The sequence below is a fragment of the Linepithema humile genome, chromosome 1 (assembly GCF_040581485.1).
Source record: "Linepithema humile isolate Giens D197 chromosome 1, Lhum_UNIL_v1.0, whole genome shotgun sequence".
In the NCBI taxonomy this organism is placed as follows: Eukaryota; Metazoa; Arthropoda; class Insecta; order Hymenoptera; family Formicidae; genus Linepithema; species Linepithema humile.
In genome coordinates, this window is record NC_090128.1 from 39,203,200 (window position 1) to 39,220,284 (window position 17,085).

General features: G+C 30.5%; 4 protein-coding genes across 12 annotated transcripts in view; 2 read left to right on the plus strand and 2 right to left on the minus strand.

Moving 5' to 3' along the window:
- Positions 1-93: 93 nt before the first annotated feature.
- Positions 94-9,391, minus strand: LOC105677987 (phospholipid-transporting ATPase ABCA3-like). 4 transcript variants are annotated; one of them, XM_067346947.1, is made up of 26 exons: positions 9,071-9,391; positions 8,023-8,174; positions 7,548-7,948; positions 7,136-7,437; positions 6,833-6,991; positions 6,511-6,751; positions 6,270-6,437; positions 5,949-6,136; positions 5,612-5,776; positions 5,445-5,553; positions 5,202-5,356; positions 4,955-5,116; positions 4,816-4,887; positions 4,580-4,718; positions 4,286-4,523; positions 4,040-4,199; positions 3,681-3,900; positions 3,048-3,566; positions 2,671-2,796; positions 2,369-2,602; positions 2,008-2,274; positions 1,581-1,885; positions 1,360-1,507; positions 1,075-1,285; positions 764-977; positions 94-680 (listed from the first exon to the last, which is right to left on the minus strand). In XM_067346947.1, the coding sequence occupies exons 3-26, from the start codon at positions 7,858-7,860 to the stop codon at positions 474-476; spliced, it is 5,022 nt and encodes a 1,673-aa protein (XP_067203048.1). In that variant the 5' UTR covers positions 7,861-7,948; positions 8,023-8,174; positions 9,071-9,391; the 3' UTR covers positions 94-473. The 4 variants fall into 4 exon arrangements, with proteins under 4 accessions (XP_067203048.1, XP_012232342.2, XP_067203047.1 ...); XM_012376919.2 differs by having other exon boundaries at positions 8,897-9,135; XM_067346946.1 differs by having other exon boundaries at positions 8,878-9,135.
- Positions 9,392-9,856: 465 nt separating this feature from the next.
- Positions 9,857-10,440, minus strand: mRpL14 (mitochondrial ribosomal protein L14). Its single transcript, XM_012376864.2, has 2 exons — positions 10,254-10,440; positions 9,857-10,177 (listed from the first exon to the last, which is right to left on the minus strand). Exons 1-2 carry the CDS (start codon positions 10,438-10,440, stop codon positions 9,924-9,926), a joined length of 441 nt encoding a protein of 146 aa, XP_012232287.1. The 3' UTR covers positions 9,857-9,923.
- Positions 10,441-10,842: 402 nt separating this feature from the next.
- Positions 10,843-12,610, plus strand: mRpS28 (mitochondrial ribosomal protein S28). The gene is made up of 3 exons (XM_012376863.2): positions 10,843-11,160; positions 11,242-11,363; positions 11,460-12,610. The coding sequence occupies exons 1-3, from the start codon at positions 10,843-10,845 to the stop codon at positions 11,656-11,658; spliced, it is 639 nt and encodes a 212-aa protein (XP_012232286.1). The 3' UTR covers positions 11,659-12,610.
- The window catches only part of LOC105677975 (lipopolysaccharide-induced tumor necrosis factor-alpha factor homolog), a 36,729-nt gene continuing 32,113 nt past the window's right edge, over positions 12,470-17,085 (plus strand). For 5 of the 6 annotated variants that reach the window (XR_010887790.1, XR_010887788.1, XR_010887789.1 and 2 more), the window contains exons 1-3: positions 12,471-12,609; positions 15,094-15,276; positions 16,514-16,781. Coding sequence is in view for 1 of the 6 variants with exons in the window: in XM_012376905.2 (XP_012232328.1) it covers positions 15,099-15,276; positions 16,514-16,781 (446 nt within the window). In the remaining 5 variants the exon portion in view is untranslated. Of the gene's footprint in view, positions 12,610-13,709; positions 13,782-15,093; positions 15,277-16,513; positions 16,782-17,085 lie in introns of all 6 variants that reach the window. The other variant, XM_012376905.2, reaches the window with a different exon arrangement.

Consider the following 17,085-nt stretch of genomic DNA (forward strand, 5'->3'; position numbering starts at 1 on the left):
CGCATTATTCTGCGCTTCACTTTTATATCACAGTTATCTATCCATTTCAATATTATATATATTTTTCTCTTTGAAAATATAAAAATGTTACTATACTGTGAAATATATATTTATTATATATAAGTTATTTTACATTTATATAAATATTTTAATATTCTGTTATATGTATATAAACAAATTATTCTATTCAATATATCAAAATACGTATTTCAATAATAAAATATCTTCACTGCAATACAACTTCAAAATAATCGCACAATCTTTACAATTAGTAAAATAAAATACAATGTGTATTAATATAACTATCTTATATCACATAAAATTAGAATCATCAACCGTTACACGCAATATAAATTATAATAATAGCAATAATTTGCTTGTAATAGCAATACTGACTCGTAGATTAATATTAGCTTGTTTTTAATATATTTCAGATATAAGTATATTTAAGTATATTTTAACTTGCTTTCTATTTACGGTATTTCTTCATAATTAGTAATAGACTTTTTGGGTTGCATCATTTCTGCTCCTCTCGCAAATTGTATAAAGAGTTGTTCTAAAGTTGCCGATAAAACGGCATAATCTTCAATGCAGCTGTATCTTCGGTCCAAGTCTTTCATTGTATCGTACATCGTTATCCACGTTGTGTTAGAATCAGTTACGTGATAGGCAAGATAGCCCTGTAAAAAAATAAATGGCAATAGAAACAAAACTGAAGTAACTCAAATCGTTACGGATCTTCTAAGAGGAATACAATCGTTACCAAATTTTCGTCTCTAATATCACATGTTAGAGTAGACTCGATGGTTTTCTTAATATTATCAACGTCCTCTTCCGATCGGCCCGGATTTAATTTCACATGAATATCGTAACCCGCTCCAAAGCGTTGTTTCAGTTCCTGACTTGCACCGATGCAGACCAACTCGCCCTTCACCATAATGACTAAACGATTGCAAAGTGCCTCACACTCTTCCATACTGTCGAATAATGCAATTTTAGTATTTGATTTAATAAAATAAGTTTTACTTGATTTTTAACGAGTGCAGACAGTACTTGGACAGCTCTAAGAGATACCTGTGAGATGTAAGTATAATTGCTTGTCCCGCCGCTTGACAGGACTGCAATGTATTCCATAGCGATCTTCTAGCCGCAGGATCGACACCTGTTGTGGGCTCATCCAGAAGAACAAGAGTAGGATTACCTATGAGAGCCATTGCGATATTTAAGCGTCTCTTGTTACCGCCACTGTATGTACTACTTGGCTGTGACATGCAAGCTGTTAAATCTGAAAGGAAATGTATGTTGAGTCATTTTACACAAAATGACTTTCTTTCTCTCATCATCGTCGCGTTCACTCACTCAGTCTATTAATCCATTTGTTAACTTCCAATTCCACATTTGCCTTCGGTATACCGCGAAGACGAGCGAATAGACGTAAATGATCGAAAGAGTTCAAGGATGGTATTAAGGCATCTGTTTGCGGACAGTATCCCATTTCAGAAAGATACTAAGAAAAGAAAACAACGAATTATAAACAACATGATGTTGAAGAAAGTAAATTGAATGTAAACTATTGTTACCTTTCGTCTGTCTGAATGAATTTCTGCTTGTCCTAAATACATTATGCCACTATTTGATATTTCTTCTCCGGTTAACATTCTAAAAGACGTACTTTTTCCAGCACCGTTTACACCGAGTAATCCAAAACATTCTCGTGGTTTCACTCGAAAACTGATTTCTTTTACGGCCATTAGCTTTCCATAATATTTGCTTAGTTCGTATACTAAAAACAGACTGTCATCTTCGTTTGTCGGGCTGTGCAGTAATTCAGAATTAATGGCGTCTGCAGAATTTACTTTGGGTTCTTGTTTTGCAACGTTTTTATCTATATGTAAAATATGCAATATTAAATATTATTACACATAAATACTCTTACATATTCAGTGTTATCTCTCTCTAACATTCTATATCAAAATACTATTTAAAATATAGGCAAAATTATCTTACTTTGACTGTTAATTTTATTGATTTCTAGCGCTACTGTAAGTTTTTCTTTCTTCACTTGATCATCCATTGTTTCCTGTTCCATCTTTAATTTTCTCGTCTTTGTAAATAATTTCTTAAAGAATTTTTCTTCTATCATAATCAATAGAGTAAAATACAAAATTGGTGTTAAAGATAGATACACTATACTTTCTTCGAAACTCATATCATCTTCGAAGTTTTTAAAGTAATTTAATTGATTTCTGCAAACTCCATCCGCACAATCCAAACCTGAAGAGAATTATGATTAAGTAAGTTACTGTTTCTATTAATAGCGTAAAATTACATTTTTCATATACATTATGTCGATATTGCACACTCTTACCACAACAAGGGTCAGCGGAATTATCATGGGAACGTGACAGACAAACTATATCGTGAAATCTATTTGGTAAACGACGACATCTTGCATTTTGTACTGCTGTTTCGAAGAAAGATAATTCACCATGGAATAAACTTATATAAGGAATTAGGCGCACAATTCTCTTTTGCGTAATATATAGCCAGTTGAGCCAGTCGAAATTGTGTATTACTTGGTGTAAAAGATATTGTATTATAACTGAAACATAGATTTTTAATAATATTTTCAAGGAAATCTTTCGAAGAGAAATATTATAGTAAACTTACCAAGACCGAGAGGTGAGAGGCACAAAATGGTTATTATTGTACTTCTTGACTTATTCACAAAACTGAATATGTAGTCAAGAAGTAAAACGTTAATGCCAAACAATTGTAAGATCAATATTGTGCATACTGAAAGAATGTAAATAATAATTTAGAGATACTAAAACATAATATTAATTAATCTCAACACTTCGCGGTTTGCTGATATAAAAATCTAATAAAATTGAAGCACTTTGATCAGTCATAAATATATTTATATGTAATAAATTCGATTCGCGATGGCTGAGAACCATCGACGATTCGCAATGTCGAAATAGACGCGAAATAGTTTGCTGTTAGAGAGTTGTCCGCAAAGTGTTAATTTAACTTACAATACTTACGTATTTCTACTCTGTGGTATAGACGAATATCAAGTATAACATCCATGATGTAAAATCCTAAAGTAATTAATAGTACGCTCATCGTGTATATCAAATAATCAAAAGCAAACATCGTTGCCCAATACGATATTGACGTGACACCGGTCATACGTTGCAGTTGTTTAACTTTCGTTGCTGTTTCCTGTAAAGGATGCACTACAAAAAGTGCCACAGTAGGGAAGAAGAACGAACAGAATATCAAAACGCGCGAAAGCGATTCCGCTCCTGGCATTTGTATTCTAGTCGAGGCAAGCGTGTTTGGTAATGCTTGTCGAGATATAAGAATCGAATGTTGGTCGCCAGCAAAAGCTTTGATAAACGAATTACTCAAAAGATTGACTGTTAGCGGCACACTATGGATTGCTAAACCAGAATACAATCCATTAACCAATGTTTCATTTCCAGTTGCATTAAATTCAGCAGATACGATAAAATTGTTGCGATATTCCGCAATATTCTCCGTAGAAACATTCAGAAGAGCTAAAAAAAAGCAAAAAATTGAAAAACAATCTATCGTTTAAATAAATTTATTGTTAAGTTTAATTTAAGATATCAAAGTTTAACTTAAGATATTGAAAATCACTTAACACTTACCATTTATAACATTTATATCTGGAGCTGTGCGCTCTGCAGATATTCCGCCGAAATATTTAATCGTATCTCTGTATTTCTGGCCCATTGTATCTTCGTTCGAAGAATAGAAAGCTTTTGAATGTCTGTACATGTCAAGTTGTAATGGAATTATATCTGTAGAATCCTTTGGCAAAGTAAAACTTAAACCCATTAAAAGATCTGCGATGATAGGAAGAATTAACTGAAAAAATTGATAAAAAATGTTAAAAAATGTTTAAAAAAATAAACAATGTAAAACATAATGGCAGCTATTTTTGCATTCATAAAATTCATATTGCATCTTTGTATTCGTAAGATAATTGCTCGGGAGAAATACTTACGATCACCAGCAAATTATTTATATTCTTTTTTGTATATGTAAATTTTTTGCTGAATAATGCCAATATTGATTGTATGAATAGCGCGCTGCCTGTAATTTTCTCTAATGGCGATGTAAATAATTCATTAAGATGTGTTCCACTGTCCTCTTTCTTTACTATCCTGTAATAAGCCGCAAAAAAACAAAATCAATATCAATATATTCATATTTATCGATAATGGTGTAAAACAAGTTTCAGAAAGCATACTTCAAAAATACTTGTTCCAAAGTAATCAACGATACGCTAATTCCTGTAATTCCCAAGTTTTTCTTTTGACTTTCTACTTTATCCAGTGATTGTGGTAGATCATCGTTATAAGGTACATTTAAAATAATTTTTTCACTGTCAACGGAAAGTTGTTGAGTTTGCGCATCAAATTTACTTATGACTTGACCAGGAATGCACCACGACTTTGTCGATAATGTAACTTCTATGTGCCCGTGACCTAGAACAAAGAGTTGTAATTTATGCAAGAAGTGCGCGAAATAATATATATCTTACCATATTGTTTCTTCAGAAACATTGCAGTGCCGTAACATCTAAGACGACCTGCATGCACTATCGCGATTCTATCGCCAAGTATATCAGCCTCTTCCATATTATGTGTACTAATTAATATTGTCTTTTCTCCTCTAAGTTTCTGTACAAAAATATAACACAAGATGTATATATACTGCAATGTATCAGACATGTCTATAAATCATCTCATTGAAACAAATCAATTTAAATTTACTTACTAATAGAGCATCCCATGTATCTCGTCTGGTTTCAGGATCCATTCCCGATGTTGGCTCATCCAAGATTATAATCTAAAAGTAAATTTAATTTTTTTAAATCCATACGTGCAATGCACGTTGTAACTGTGTCACAACTTACATTAGCATCACCAATGAGCGCCATTCCAAGACACAATCTTCTTTGTTGACCACCGGAAAGTTTGCTAGGAAGAAAACTTCTCTTTTCAGAAAGCTTCAATTTAGAAAGTAAAATATTGACATCCTCTTTGATTTGCTCCTTGGTTTTAGTTGTAGCTTTTAACTGAAATGACATAAAAATCGCAATGAGGACAATTGATATGTTTTGCATATGATTTCGTTTCACAAAAAAATATTGTCATTCTTACCCGGCCAAAGAATTCTATTTGTTCGAATACATTTAAATCTGGGAATACCATGTTTTCCTGAGGACAGAGTCCTAAATCGTTTCTAATTTCGTCTAAATGGTTTCTTATGTTTTTGCCGTTTACAAATACTTTTCCTTCCGTTTCACTTATTACACCTTGAATGTAAATATAATGAATACTTCCGCAAAGTAGCACTCTTTACCTGTTGTGTTAAAACTATTTTTTTTTAATACAATATAATACCTGTTAATATGGACATAAGTGTAGTTTTGCCTGCTCCATTGTGTCCAAGCAAGGCTGTAATTTGTCCTTTGTAAAAGTCCACGGAAATTCCTTTTAACGCATGGACTTTCTGAAATATAATTTAGTATTAAAAAAATTATAAAAATTTATCTTTGATATAAACTTACAGATTTTTGAAAACAGCTTGTTGTATAAGATTTCTTAAGATCACGTATTTGTATTCCAGCTGTCAGTACACCACCTATTACTGGTTCAAAATCTTCATTACCTATTTTATCATAATCAAGTTCGATAGCTTCTTCATCAAGGGATATTTTGTTCTTCTTGATATACTGTAAAACGCATAAAGTTATTACATTTTATATCAATATCAGTATTTCTTCCTTTTTATGTTCTAAAGTTAGATCATAAATAATTTGTCTGATAAATATTTTTAATCGTTGTGAAAGTTCTTTATGATTCACATCAATATTAATAGCTTTTTAATAGCTATTTTCAACTTGCCTTCAAAAAGTATAATGGATTTTTTCGAACTCCATATTTGCCGGGATGTATGGCATTTACATATACTGCGAGAGTGAAATGTATCACAGCACCCAAAATTGAGAACAAAAATATAAAACCTGAACTTCCTGCAGTACCATATTCTACTTTCCCAGGGATAAAAATATTATTCCAGTGAATGCCAATTACTAAAACAAAAAAAAAGTTGCTTAGTGGTATATATTTTTTTGTTGTATATATTGTGGTATATATTTATATTTTTTTTTGTTTAAAGTTTCTGTAATATATGAAATTAATATAAATAATTCATAAATTACACACATTTACTTTCCTGTGCAGTTGTTTCTTCGAAAAATCTGTACAATAAAATATTTGGAAATATTATACCAAAATATGGTATAATTTTAAAAGATTCTTCTTTTGCCAGAGTCGAATGAAGTGAAACTTCTCCCATGTATATGATAGATAAAGCAGTTGTCACAAAACGTGCTGTAAAGAGATTGAGAATATAATTGATGCATCGAGAAATATTGCTTTTTATTTTATAAACAATATTACTTACGTTTTGAAAAGTATGCTGCAATATGCATGCCAAAACTTATAAGATGAGTAATGTGTGCAGTGAATAAAAGCCAAAATATGAATGCGTTTCCGTATTCTAAAAAGGCTTCGACATTTGTAGAAAAAGTATTTTTAAATAATATGATTATTGGAACTATATAAATAGTGCTGAATATTATTCCTGTAATTAACCAACTTAGTAAATTATAGGCTATTGTTACACCATTCATCGCCATTAAAACCTGTGAACAGTAAACAAGCAAATAAGATTTTGCAATAATCAAACACATAAATAAGAAGAATTAATGCAATAGTGTACTAACGTTTACGCCAATAAATTTTTCTTTTGAAGCATAGGTAGTTTCAATGCAAAGTGGTATTAAAAAAGCTATGACAGCAAATGTACTAATAACTTCACGTAATATTATATCAGCTTCATCTATTTTAATATGCGGCGGATAAGGCATTTGTTGTATTGACATCTGAAAAGTATATGTATTAAGAAACAAGCAATAATATATTAAGAAACAGCAATAAGGCAAAGAATATATAATACTGATAAATAGTTTATATTATTTAATGTTTTCAATGTAAATTTTCTGAAACGTAATAATAAAAATTTTTACTTTTATATTTGCCATAGAGTTTGGTGCCATTTGATTTATGAAAACTCGATCTACACACATCTGAACTTGCACAATTGGAACTATGTCATAATATATCTTAGGTGATGCACTCATACGTTCACCTAGTACGCTTTGATACAAGGTATTTGGAATCTTCCAAGAATGTCTAATTTTGTATTTTATAGTATCTGTAGCATTATATTGTTCAAAAACAACTGCTACAACAAAAAGCAGTAGAGTTTTTGCTTGAGCAACTATATAAGCATCTTCCATTTCAGTCTCATTAGAAAAACCTATTACGCCTAAAGAAGAGAAAAAGAATTATAATGATACTTTTTGAGTTAACAATCAAATAATAAAAATTATTTTAGTTACATTTCTCAAAGCTGCAGCAGTTTCAAGTAACACTTACTTTCAGGTAGAAGCTGAAGACAATTTCTTGCAGATTCCATTATCTTATCTGTATATTTATTTCTTGGCAGATAATATATATTGTTTAAAGCATTATCAAGCTTTCCCATTAATTCATCTTGTGTCTCTACAGAATAGCGTGTCTCATTCATTACAATTGGCGACTTCACACTAAAATCTCTCACAGCTTGTAATAATGCAAATAATCCAATTGGTACCAAAGCTTGTAAAAGTAATGTCATACGCCAATGTCTTTTGCGCACTATTAAATTTTTATATAGCAATAAGCCAAAAATGTTCCATTTACTAGCCATTTTTGTATATTATATAGCTTCGAAGAAAGTCTTAATAATTCATTAGTAGACTATATTCAAATCTGTAAATGGCATACACAACGCTTGCCTGTAAAGTATATGAAGACTTTTGAATTAATTATTAGAATTGATATGTTGGCTTCAACTTCAAACGCAACTTACAAGAGAGCTATATATGACCTTGGATGATGAAAATATGAAAACCTTTAATCTTATTCAACACATTTAGTTTGGTTAATCAAGAACTTTTATTTATTTCTCCTTTTTGAATATAAAGTACTCCTTTATACCACTGTTGCCATGGAAAATTTTACCTAAACAAATATCATTTATTACACAATGCTATAAAGTATATAATAAGATTATGTAATTATATTCAGTAATAATCAAATACTATTTTTGCAATTTTAACCATTATCAATAATTTCGATACAAGTAACAAAGAATTATTCAGTTGCTTCTAAAGAAATCTATTGATTAAAAACTGTGTTTATGAATATTATTTCCAAGAACATTATGTGTTATTTCCAAGTAATTTAATATGATTTAGTTTTTTAGTATGAATGTTTTCTTAATTTTCATTCTAAATATACGAAGTGAAGTGGTTATAACATATTCTTAAGGTCTTAAATTTAGAAGTTTTGATATTTACAAAATTTTAATAGAATATTACAGTGTGCAATTGCATATTAAAGCAGGTATGCAAATATCGACATAAATAAGTAAAGATAAAGAATGCTTTGAAAATGAAGCGATAGAGATGACTATCTCTATCATATCTCTTATATAAAGTTAAGCTCAATTTGTTAACTATCGCATATCGCAAATGTATGTTATCAAATGCAAATAATTAGTAGAAAAAATAATTTTGTCATATGTCATTGTGTCAAAATATGTAAAAACGCTTGTTTATTCACACTTCTATCGTTAAAGATATAAAGAATAATAAAGAAAAAATATGAATAGGATTATAATCAAAATAATCACACGATAATTATATACACAAGCACAAAGTACTTATAAAAGATGCCTATACATCGAAAGTCTTCTCGAAATGCACTTAATTGACGCGATAATGAAACCATTTCCTTTATAAAGCTTCATCTTATCACGACGATATCAATAAAAATAACGGATTTAAAAAACTGTCTGTACACATATATATATGGCAACAATGTTTCAACATAAATAGCGTCGTCGTTACACACACCAACATCACATACGTCGACGGATGACACTCGACTGCTATTGACTGCTATCTACTGCTCACTGCAGTGTTGCGATATGGGACCGGTTGTATGCGCATGTGCGGCAATACGGCGTCAGTACAGTGTCTCATACAAATTAAACAAGGCACCGTTACCCCGCTACATTAAAAATATTTCTAAATTTTTTGAAATTGATTGAAATTTTTTACTTCTTGGTTTTTTAGCTGCTGGCTCCGTAGATTCCATGCTTGTAAATAAATAAATCTTACCTTATTTGTAGTCACCAGACCTTCTCATGTCAAAACGTCCCGCCATACAGTCAACACATAACATATAACGGCACTGGATCTCCATCACCGCACATGCGCAGAGCCGCACATGCGCATACAACCGGTCCCATATCGCAACACTGGCTCACTGTCAAAAATATGGGCATGGTAACATAACATATAGAGAGGAAATTGTGCACTTGATTGTCAGCGATTGTGTAAAGCGAGCGCCTTATGCCCATATCACATACACATTAAAGACTGAAATTTGACCTATCAGGACAAAAAACTTTTAACTCCTTTTGTTTTGATTGGTCAAATCTCAATCTTTAATCTTCAATGCGTAGTCTGATGCAGGCTTTAGTACGTCACATTGCGCAATGACCATCGGTTGTATTTTAGTGAAATAACATTGCATATTGGCGGTAGATAGTGCAGGGATTCTTAATAATTGTACAATTCAAATCTGCATTTTGTACTATTCATTATACATTTTTAGTACAAATATCTTTCAGTAGATAATTATAATATTAACATTTTATTGAATTATACGATACATTTACATTGTAATAGTAAACAAAATACATTACACAAATCGAGATGCAATTGCTAATAGTTTAGTATAATCTGCTCCTTTCGTGTGGGTTTTCTCCTTCATTTTTGTTCTAAGTATGTGTGGAATAGGTACTTGTATTCTTGTACCTAAAGGTGTCCCATTATCATCTATTAGCACTAAATTGTTGCTATCAAACTTGGGAATTTTGGGAACCTGATTTTCTTTTAATCCAACTAATATACCTTTCTTTTTCTCACCTCTTATTGCGACTAAAACTCTATCTCCTAAAAAATAAATATAACAATTCAAACACATGTTCTTATAAAGAAGTTGCATTATATCTCTTATCTTTCATCTTACCAATATATCCAACTCCAACTTTATTATAGACGTGTATGCATCTTGGTGGTTTACCCTCCATCATAGCTAGCCTTCCTATTTCGCTATTATCCACTACTCTTAATCGACTTAGTTTGATTATTCTACTTGCAGGAGCTGTTGTAGAAATGCCCCTGCTTAAAATATTTAATAGTGCAGGTGATAACATCTTTGTAATGCTTCAGTTCCAAGATGCCACTCTGCAAGACTTTTTTCCAAAACAATCTGAAATGTAATATAAATGTCATAAGCTATTTAATGTAATATAATGTAACTTAACCTTAATTTAGGAAAAGAAATAGTTTTATATACAATGATAAGTCAAATTTATTTTTTCTTTAAATATTTTTAAGCATGCTTATCTTAAAGTAAAAGTTACCACTTCAAATGATTTTAACTAAAATCAGCTTCTGATTATGACAGCTCTCTTCTATACAACGACAAGTTATGGATACATCAATAATTTCTATGTAAATTTTACATAACCTCAACCTCAACTCGTGGTTATAACCTAAAAGCCGTCAAGAGTAGAAACTGTGTGGCAACAAGAAATAAAGTTTTTATTGCTATCATGAATAAAATACATCGTCTCAAGAAAGTGTTAACAGATTTGCGATCTCTCAATGTTTTGAGAGCAAATTCGATATCTACAAGATATTTTTGTACAAGCAAAGATTTGGAAGGGGAAACTAAAGATACAGCATCTGCAGAGTCTGTTGTTGGAAAAGAAATACAAGCAGAAGCGAAAGAAAATGCAGAAATATCAGGATCTAATGCAAAATTGAGTGGTTTTGCGCAAAGTTACGAAAGATTCTCGCATATTGACGATAAAACACCAGAAATACCTCAAACGTTCGCTTCCTTAATACGCAACTCCAAATTTGTTGATGTAAATATTTCCTGTTTACTGTATATATAATATTTATTCATCGTGTATGTTCCAAACATGTGATACTAATTCATCTTTTAGTTGGGAGAACCAGAAGGAAAACTAGTAACTGGTGAAATATTTAATATTGTTGATGATGACTTGTACATTGATTTTGGATGGAAGTTTTATTGTGTTTGTCGAAAACCTATAAAAAACGGACAGTATGTGTCTAGATTAATTTTTCATTTGTTTGAATAATATTTGTTATATCTTTGATTATTATTGAATATTATCCTTTCATTACTTTTTTATTTTAGGTACTATGTGAGAGGATCCAAGGTTCGGCTAAAGATAAGGGATTTGGAACTTTCTTCTAGATTTTTAGGTGCTACAACAGATATAACTCTTTTAGAAGCTGATTGTATTTTAATGGGTTTAATATCGTCACCATTACAAATATCAGAACAGAAAGCACAGAAAATAGAAACAAGGAGACTGAAAATACAGAATGTTTAATAATGTATTAATTTAGCGATATCCATGAAAAATAAAGTTTTTGTTATATATATATATATATATATATATATATATATATATATAATATGTATTTATATGTGACAATTGAAAGAAAAATTGGTAATTGAAACGCATTATATAAATTTTTCGTGATACGCATGTGTAAAGGTATGTTTAATTACGTCATAAACCGCGTGATCTAACGACAGAGTCGTATTTAGATTTTATATAAAACGCTCCTTGGAGCCCGTATATTTTTTCTTACAACATTTATACCAATAACATAGAAAATATATTAAACGCTACATTAAACACATCGAATTAATATTACAGATAAGAAAATTTTGCTGTATTCAAAGACTCAAATGGATAAATTTATTGTCAAAAGGTGCTGGTATTCACGTAATAACTTAGCTACCAAATTACTTAACTTGATAATTGATGTTTTTAATTTAATTAGCAGAAATTTTCACATTAATAATTGTATATAAATAATAATTATCTTTTTAATATTATATATTTCTTCGAGAAATGTAACATCACTTATTACGATAAAGTATATACGCGACTGAGATTCAGCTAGGTTTAGCGCCTGCGTGCAAAATTCATCCTTCCATTTCACAAACTGTTCACAATTCGGAGCAACACTGGATCAGACTTCATTTTTGTCGTGACGACGTTAAGTTCTTTTTATTTGTATTTCACGTCGCGCGTTTTCCTTTCGTTTTCTTTTTGTCTGATTTCCGGGACGCGATTATTCGCGTATGAGATCACGTCACGAGGCGGCAGTCGACAGGTTTGCAGTTTCACATAACGCGTCGTGCTGAGACGTGCTGAGTGTTGCACAAATTGCACGGCTCGTTGTTGTATTTAACGTCGAACCCAGAAATAATCTGATCTGCCGATGATAACGTGGCTTATTGCTTAATTCTTGACGCTCGCATAGACACGGTGAGTACGTTTTTCCATTATTTCTACTTTTTTTGCCAACGTTGATGAGCATTGCGATGGAATCTTTTGTCTTATCCATCTTGTTCACAATTTAACATTTATCAAATATTTGCATATATTAATCATGTGCGAATCCTATTTCATATGAATTTTTCAAAAATATTATGTGCTGAATGTATACGTAATATCACTTATAAAGAGCTACTTTATGCGCTTGTAAATACTTATTCTATTTGGCAACGAAATGTGAAGGTTAACCTTGTTTGGCCAAGTCATCTATTAAATGGACGATACCATTTTTTTATGGACATACCTTGCGTATTTATGTATATGCACATACATATATTTGTTTTTTTATAATCTAATAATTGTATAGAATTTTATGAAGAAAACATTTAACTTAATTGATAATTTTGACAAAAATTTTGGGAGAATTATTAAAATGACGAATTGCCATTATCATATACACATATATGCATATAGTTTATTTTTATCTCTTATCATTTTTATTATGAAATTGAATAATGATATATGGTCTTTTTGCATGACAAAAATCAAGTTATACCAAATTAATTTGTTATATTTCAATAATTTGTTTATTAAATATGCTTTACAGAACTGTTATATAGAGATATATATCAGTGAAAGAAAATCTATATACAGTAAGTTTTATAACAAATTTATGTGTTATATAAAAAACATACCTTGCTGTATGCTGAAGTGGCTCATTAATAGCAAAATGTGATTAGTAGCAGATTTTTTATCTGTATAATAAAAAATGAGGATTTGAAGTTACTCTTTAGAACATTATTTGGCTTGTGTAAAACTCAATTGTATATATAAAGCCGCACCTTTAAAAAATGGAATAAGTTGAAGCATTCTTCTATAAATATATGATGTAATAACGAATAACATATACTTTAATGCATATAAAATATCAAGCTACTACTTTGATAAAAATCCAAGGTTACTTGTACAAATTAAACGATATGCTTTTATTTCGCAGCTTTATTTTAAAAGTCGCATAAAGTGTTAGTTTTACTTTTATTCATATAATTTAATAAATAAATATATTATTAATTGTTATTTGCTTAAAATAGATTGTGAGAATCATAGAAGTTCTGGAAAAAATAGAATAGAGATATATATCAGTGAAAGAAAATCTATATATAGTAAGTTTTACAATTTTATATATGTTCTGCTTTATACAATTGTATTTACTATCAATTTAAAACACATGATTTTATAGAACTTGTTTTCTCAATTTATGTTTTAATCCGGTTTTGTATCTAATATTAGCGAATGTAATTTTCTATTTTATAATGTGTAAGCAATTTGCTAGAGGTACATGTTTACGATTAGATATTCGTCGTACGATGTGCAATGATTAATTCAGAGAATAAGATGATAGATAGGACTTCAGCGAATTCAGAGAATGTTTGTTTTTGTTACTGTAGCCGACGCATTGGAGATGCTGTATTTCCGACTGTGTAACATAAAAATATTATTTCAATAATTAAATAATTAAAATATAATGCATTTTATTTAGTTAAATGATTAAAAAAATTAATATTTTTAAATAATTTCTTTTAAAATAAATTGTTTTCAAAATTTTATTTTTCTCCAAATTTTTTTTATTAAGGTTCAAAAATTTGTTTTGCTCGAGGTTTTAAGCTTTCTGCTTATGACTTTGTTGGAAAATATACATCGTATCTCTGTTACTTAACATCCGCTCAACTTTCTATTCGCACGCGAGCACAGAGGCATGCCGTTCGTCCATTATAAATATTACTGTGCAAGCGTGCTCAAAGGGAAAAAAATCAGCATTTATATTATATTATATTTAAATGCAATACTTACGAAAAATGTACAAATTATTTTAAATGTTAAAACCGAATTTAGAGAAAAGTAATAACTTTGCAAATATGCAAATTTACAATGTATATATCAGCGCTGTCAGCTATTTGCAACTTTCGGCCGGATTTCTCGATGTGTGAGACAGCCGAGCCGGGACCGCTGTGGGAAAGATCGCATCACTGGTCCTGAGACAAAGCGTAAGCTCCTTAGTTACGAGTGTCCGGCGGCGCGTTGTCAACGCGCGAGCAGTAGGAGGGGGAGCAGTAGGCGTGCATCGAGAAATCCGGCCGAAAGTTGCAAATAGCTGACAGCACTGGTATATATTAATTGTCGAATGTCAAAAAGTTGATCGCGCTTCTCTTGTTTTATATCGAAAAATATAAGCGCCATAAATTTCGCAGATAGATTCACTGATTCTCAAGAAATAAAATTGGTTATAAGAATTATCAAATATTAATGAATAATGAGACAAAAAAATGAAGTGCGATAACATTTGTTGGCATTTTTCGACATGAAATAGAAGCACAATCGCGCTGCTTGACACTTTTTGTAATGGTCCTCAGCATTTGAACGATTAATGTTTAAATGTAATATTATCATTTAGTAAAACTTTGTTTTCTTTTTTAGGAAAAATGGAAAAGAACGTAGGTTTTAGTGCAGCTAATGCACAGCCATCGAATCTTTTACCAACGGCTCCGCCGTCTTATGAGGAAGCCATAGCTAATACAGGAGTACCTATGAATCCTCCAGTTGGTTCTGCACCGTATCCCCTGGGAATCACGCCAGTACCAATGGCAATGCCAATGCCATGTACGTACATATTTTAATATGCAAAGTAAACACGCACACACACATATTTCACAATAAATTAATTGAAGCAAACCTTATTTTTTCCAAGTTATGTGATAAAGTTGAGAAAACATTTTTACGTTTACAAATTTAGATTAGTTGTCAATATTATTTACTAATTTTTTTATATAAACTGGAACATATCATTGTGTGCACTACACGTGCAATAATTCATTAATATTCTAGAGCATTTCTTTGTTTAAAATAAGATTTTAATGCGTTGCAGTAAAAAAAATGCGAATTCTAAAATCTAGGTCTACCAAATTTTATAGTGTAAAATTCCAGTGTCCAAAAATGAATAAAATGTACATTTAACAATTCTAGATTACTTTTTTGTTTAAGATGTAAGTTTCTAAAGTATTGCAATAAAGAAAATATGAATTCTGAAATGCTAAATCTGTCAAATGTTATGATATATGATTCTAAAGCATAAAAATTAATAAAATATATATTAATGATAAAATGTACATATGTACATATTTATTTATTTATTTTTATTCTTTAGAATCTTATATCATAACATTTTATGGGTTAAAAAATTTTAGAATGTACATTGTCTCTTGCGATGTATTGAAATCTTATATTTTAAACAAAGAAATGATCTAGAATATTAAAATCATTTTAATCAATTTTAGAATAGCCTTAAAATCATATATTATACGATATGATATAAGATTCTAAAGCAGTGCTGTCAGCTATTTGCAACTTTCGGCCGGATTTCTCGATGCACGGCCTACTGCTCCCCCTCCTACTGCTCGCGCGTTGTCAACGCGTTGTCAACGCGCGAGCAGTAGGAGGGGGAGCAGTAGGCCGTGCATCGAGAAATCCGGCCGAAAGTTGCAAATAGCTGACAGCACTGTTCTAAAGCATAAAAATGAATAAAATGAATAGAACCTTATTTTATAACATTTGATAGATTAGAATTTTTGACTATGCATCTTCTTTACTGCGATGCATTGAAATCTTATGTGTTAAAGAACGAAACAGTCTAAAATGTTAAACTATACAATCAATTTAATATTAGTCACTAGAATATTTATTATAAAATTTTGGTAATTATTAACTATTAATTAATAATTATTAATTAATTATTATGTAATTATTAATTAATACATATAATTATTATGTAATTATTAATTAGGTTTTTAATAATAATCTGATAAAAAAAAAGTAATGCAAATTATACGTGTAATTTCAGATAATCAGCCACCAAATCAAATTACAATGCCAGCACCATCTGCGTCAAGTCAATCAACGTCTCAGCCTCATTTTAATGTTGAGTCGAATTCCATGTCTTCTGTATCGCGGCCGGAAGTACGGGTCATTCATCATCATTTAACGTACGCTCTAGCACCAAATCCAGTGAAAATGGCCTGTCCAACATGTCATGCCGATATCAAAACTACTACGATATCGGATCATCAGCCTAGTGCTCATGTTTGCTGTATCGTGCTTTGCTTACTCGGGTAAATGATAAATTTTTTTCTTTGAAATGATAAGCTCTTTTATTACTAATTTACATATCTTGTGTATGTTATTGCGTAATATTAATTATCTGATGAGATACTTTTCTTCTGATTTGGATTAAAATGTTTAGTTATTTATGTATTCCTATGTTTTCTGTTAATATTTAGTTACATTTGTAGTTTGTAAATTTAAATTTATTTTTGAATGCTTTTATCGACTATAAATTAAGATATAAATCATTATTCTCAAGTTGATAGGTAGTCATTTACTTATATAATTTCTTAGAAATACAATTGCGTATTG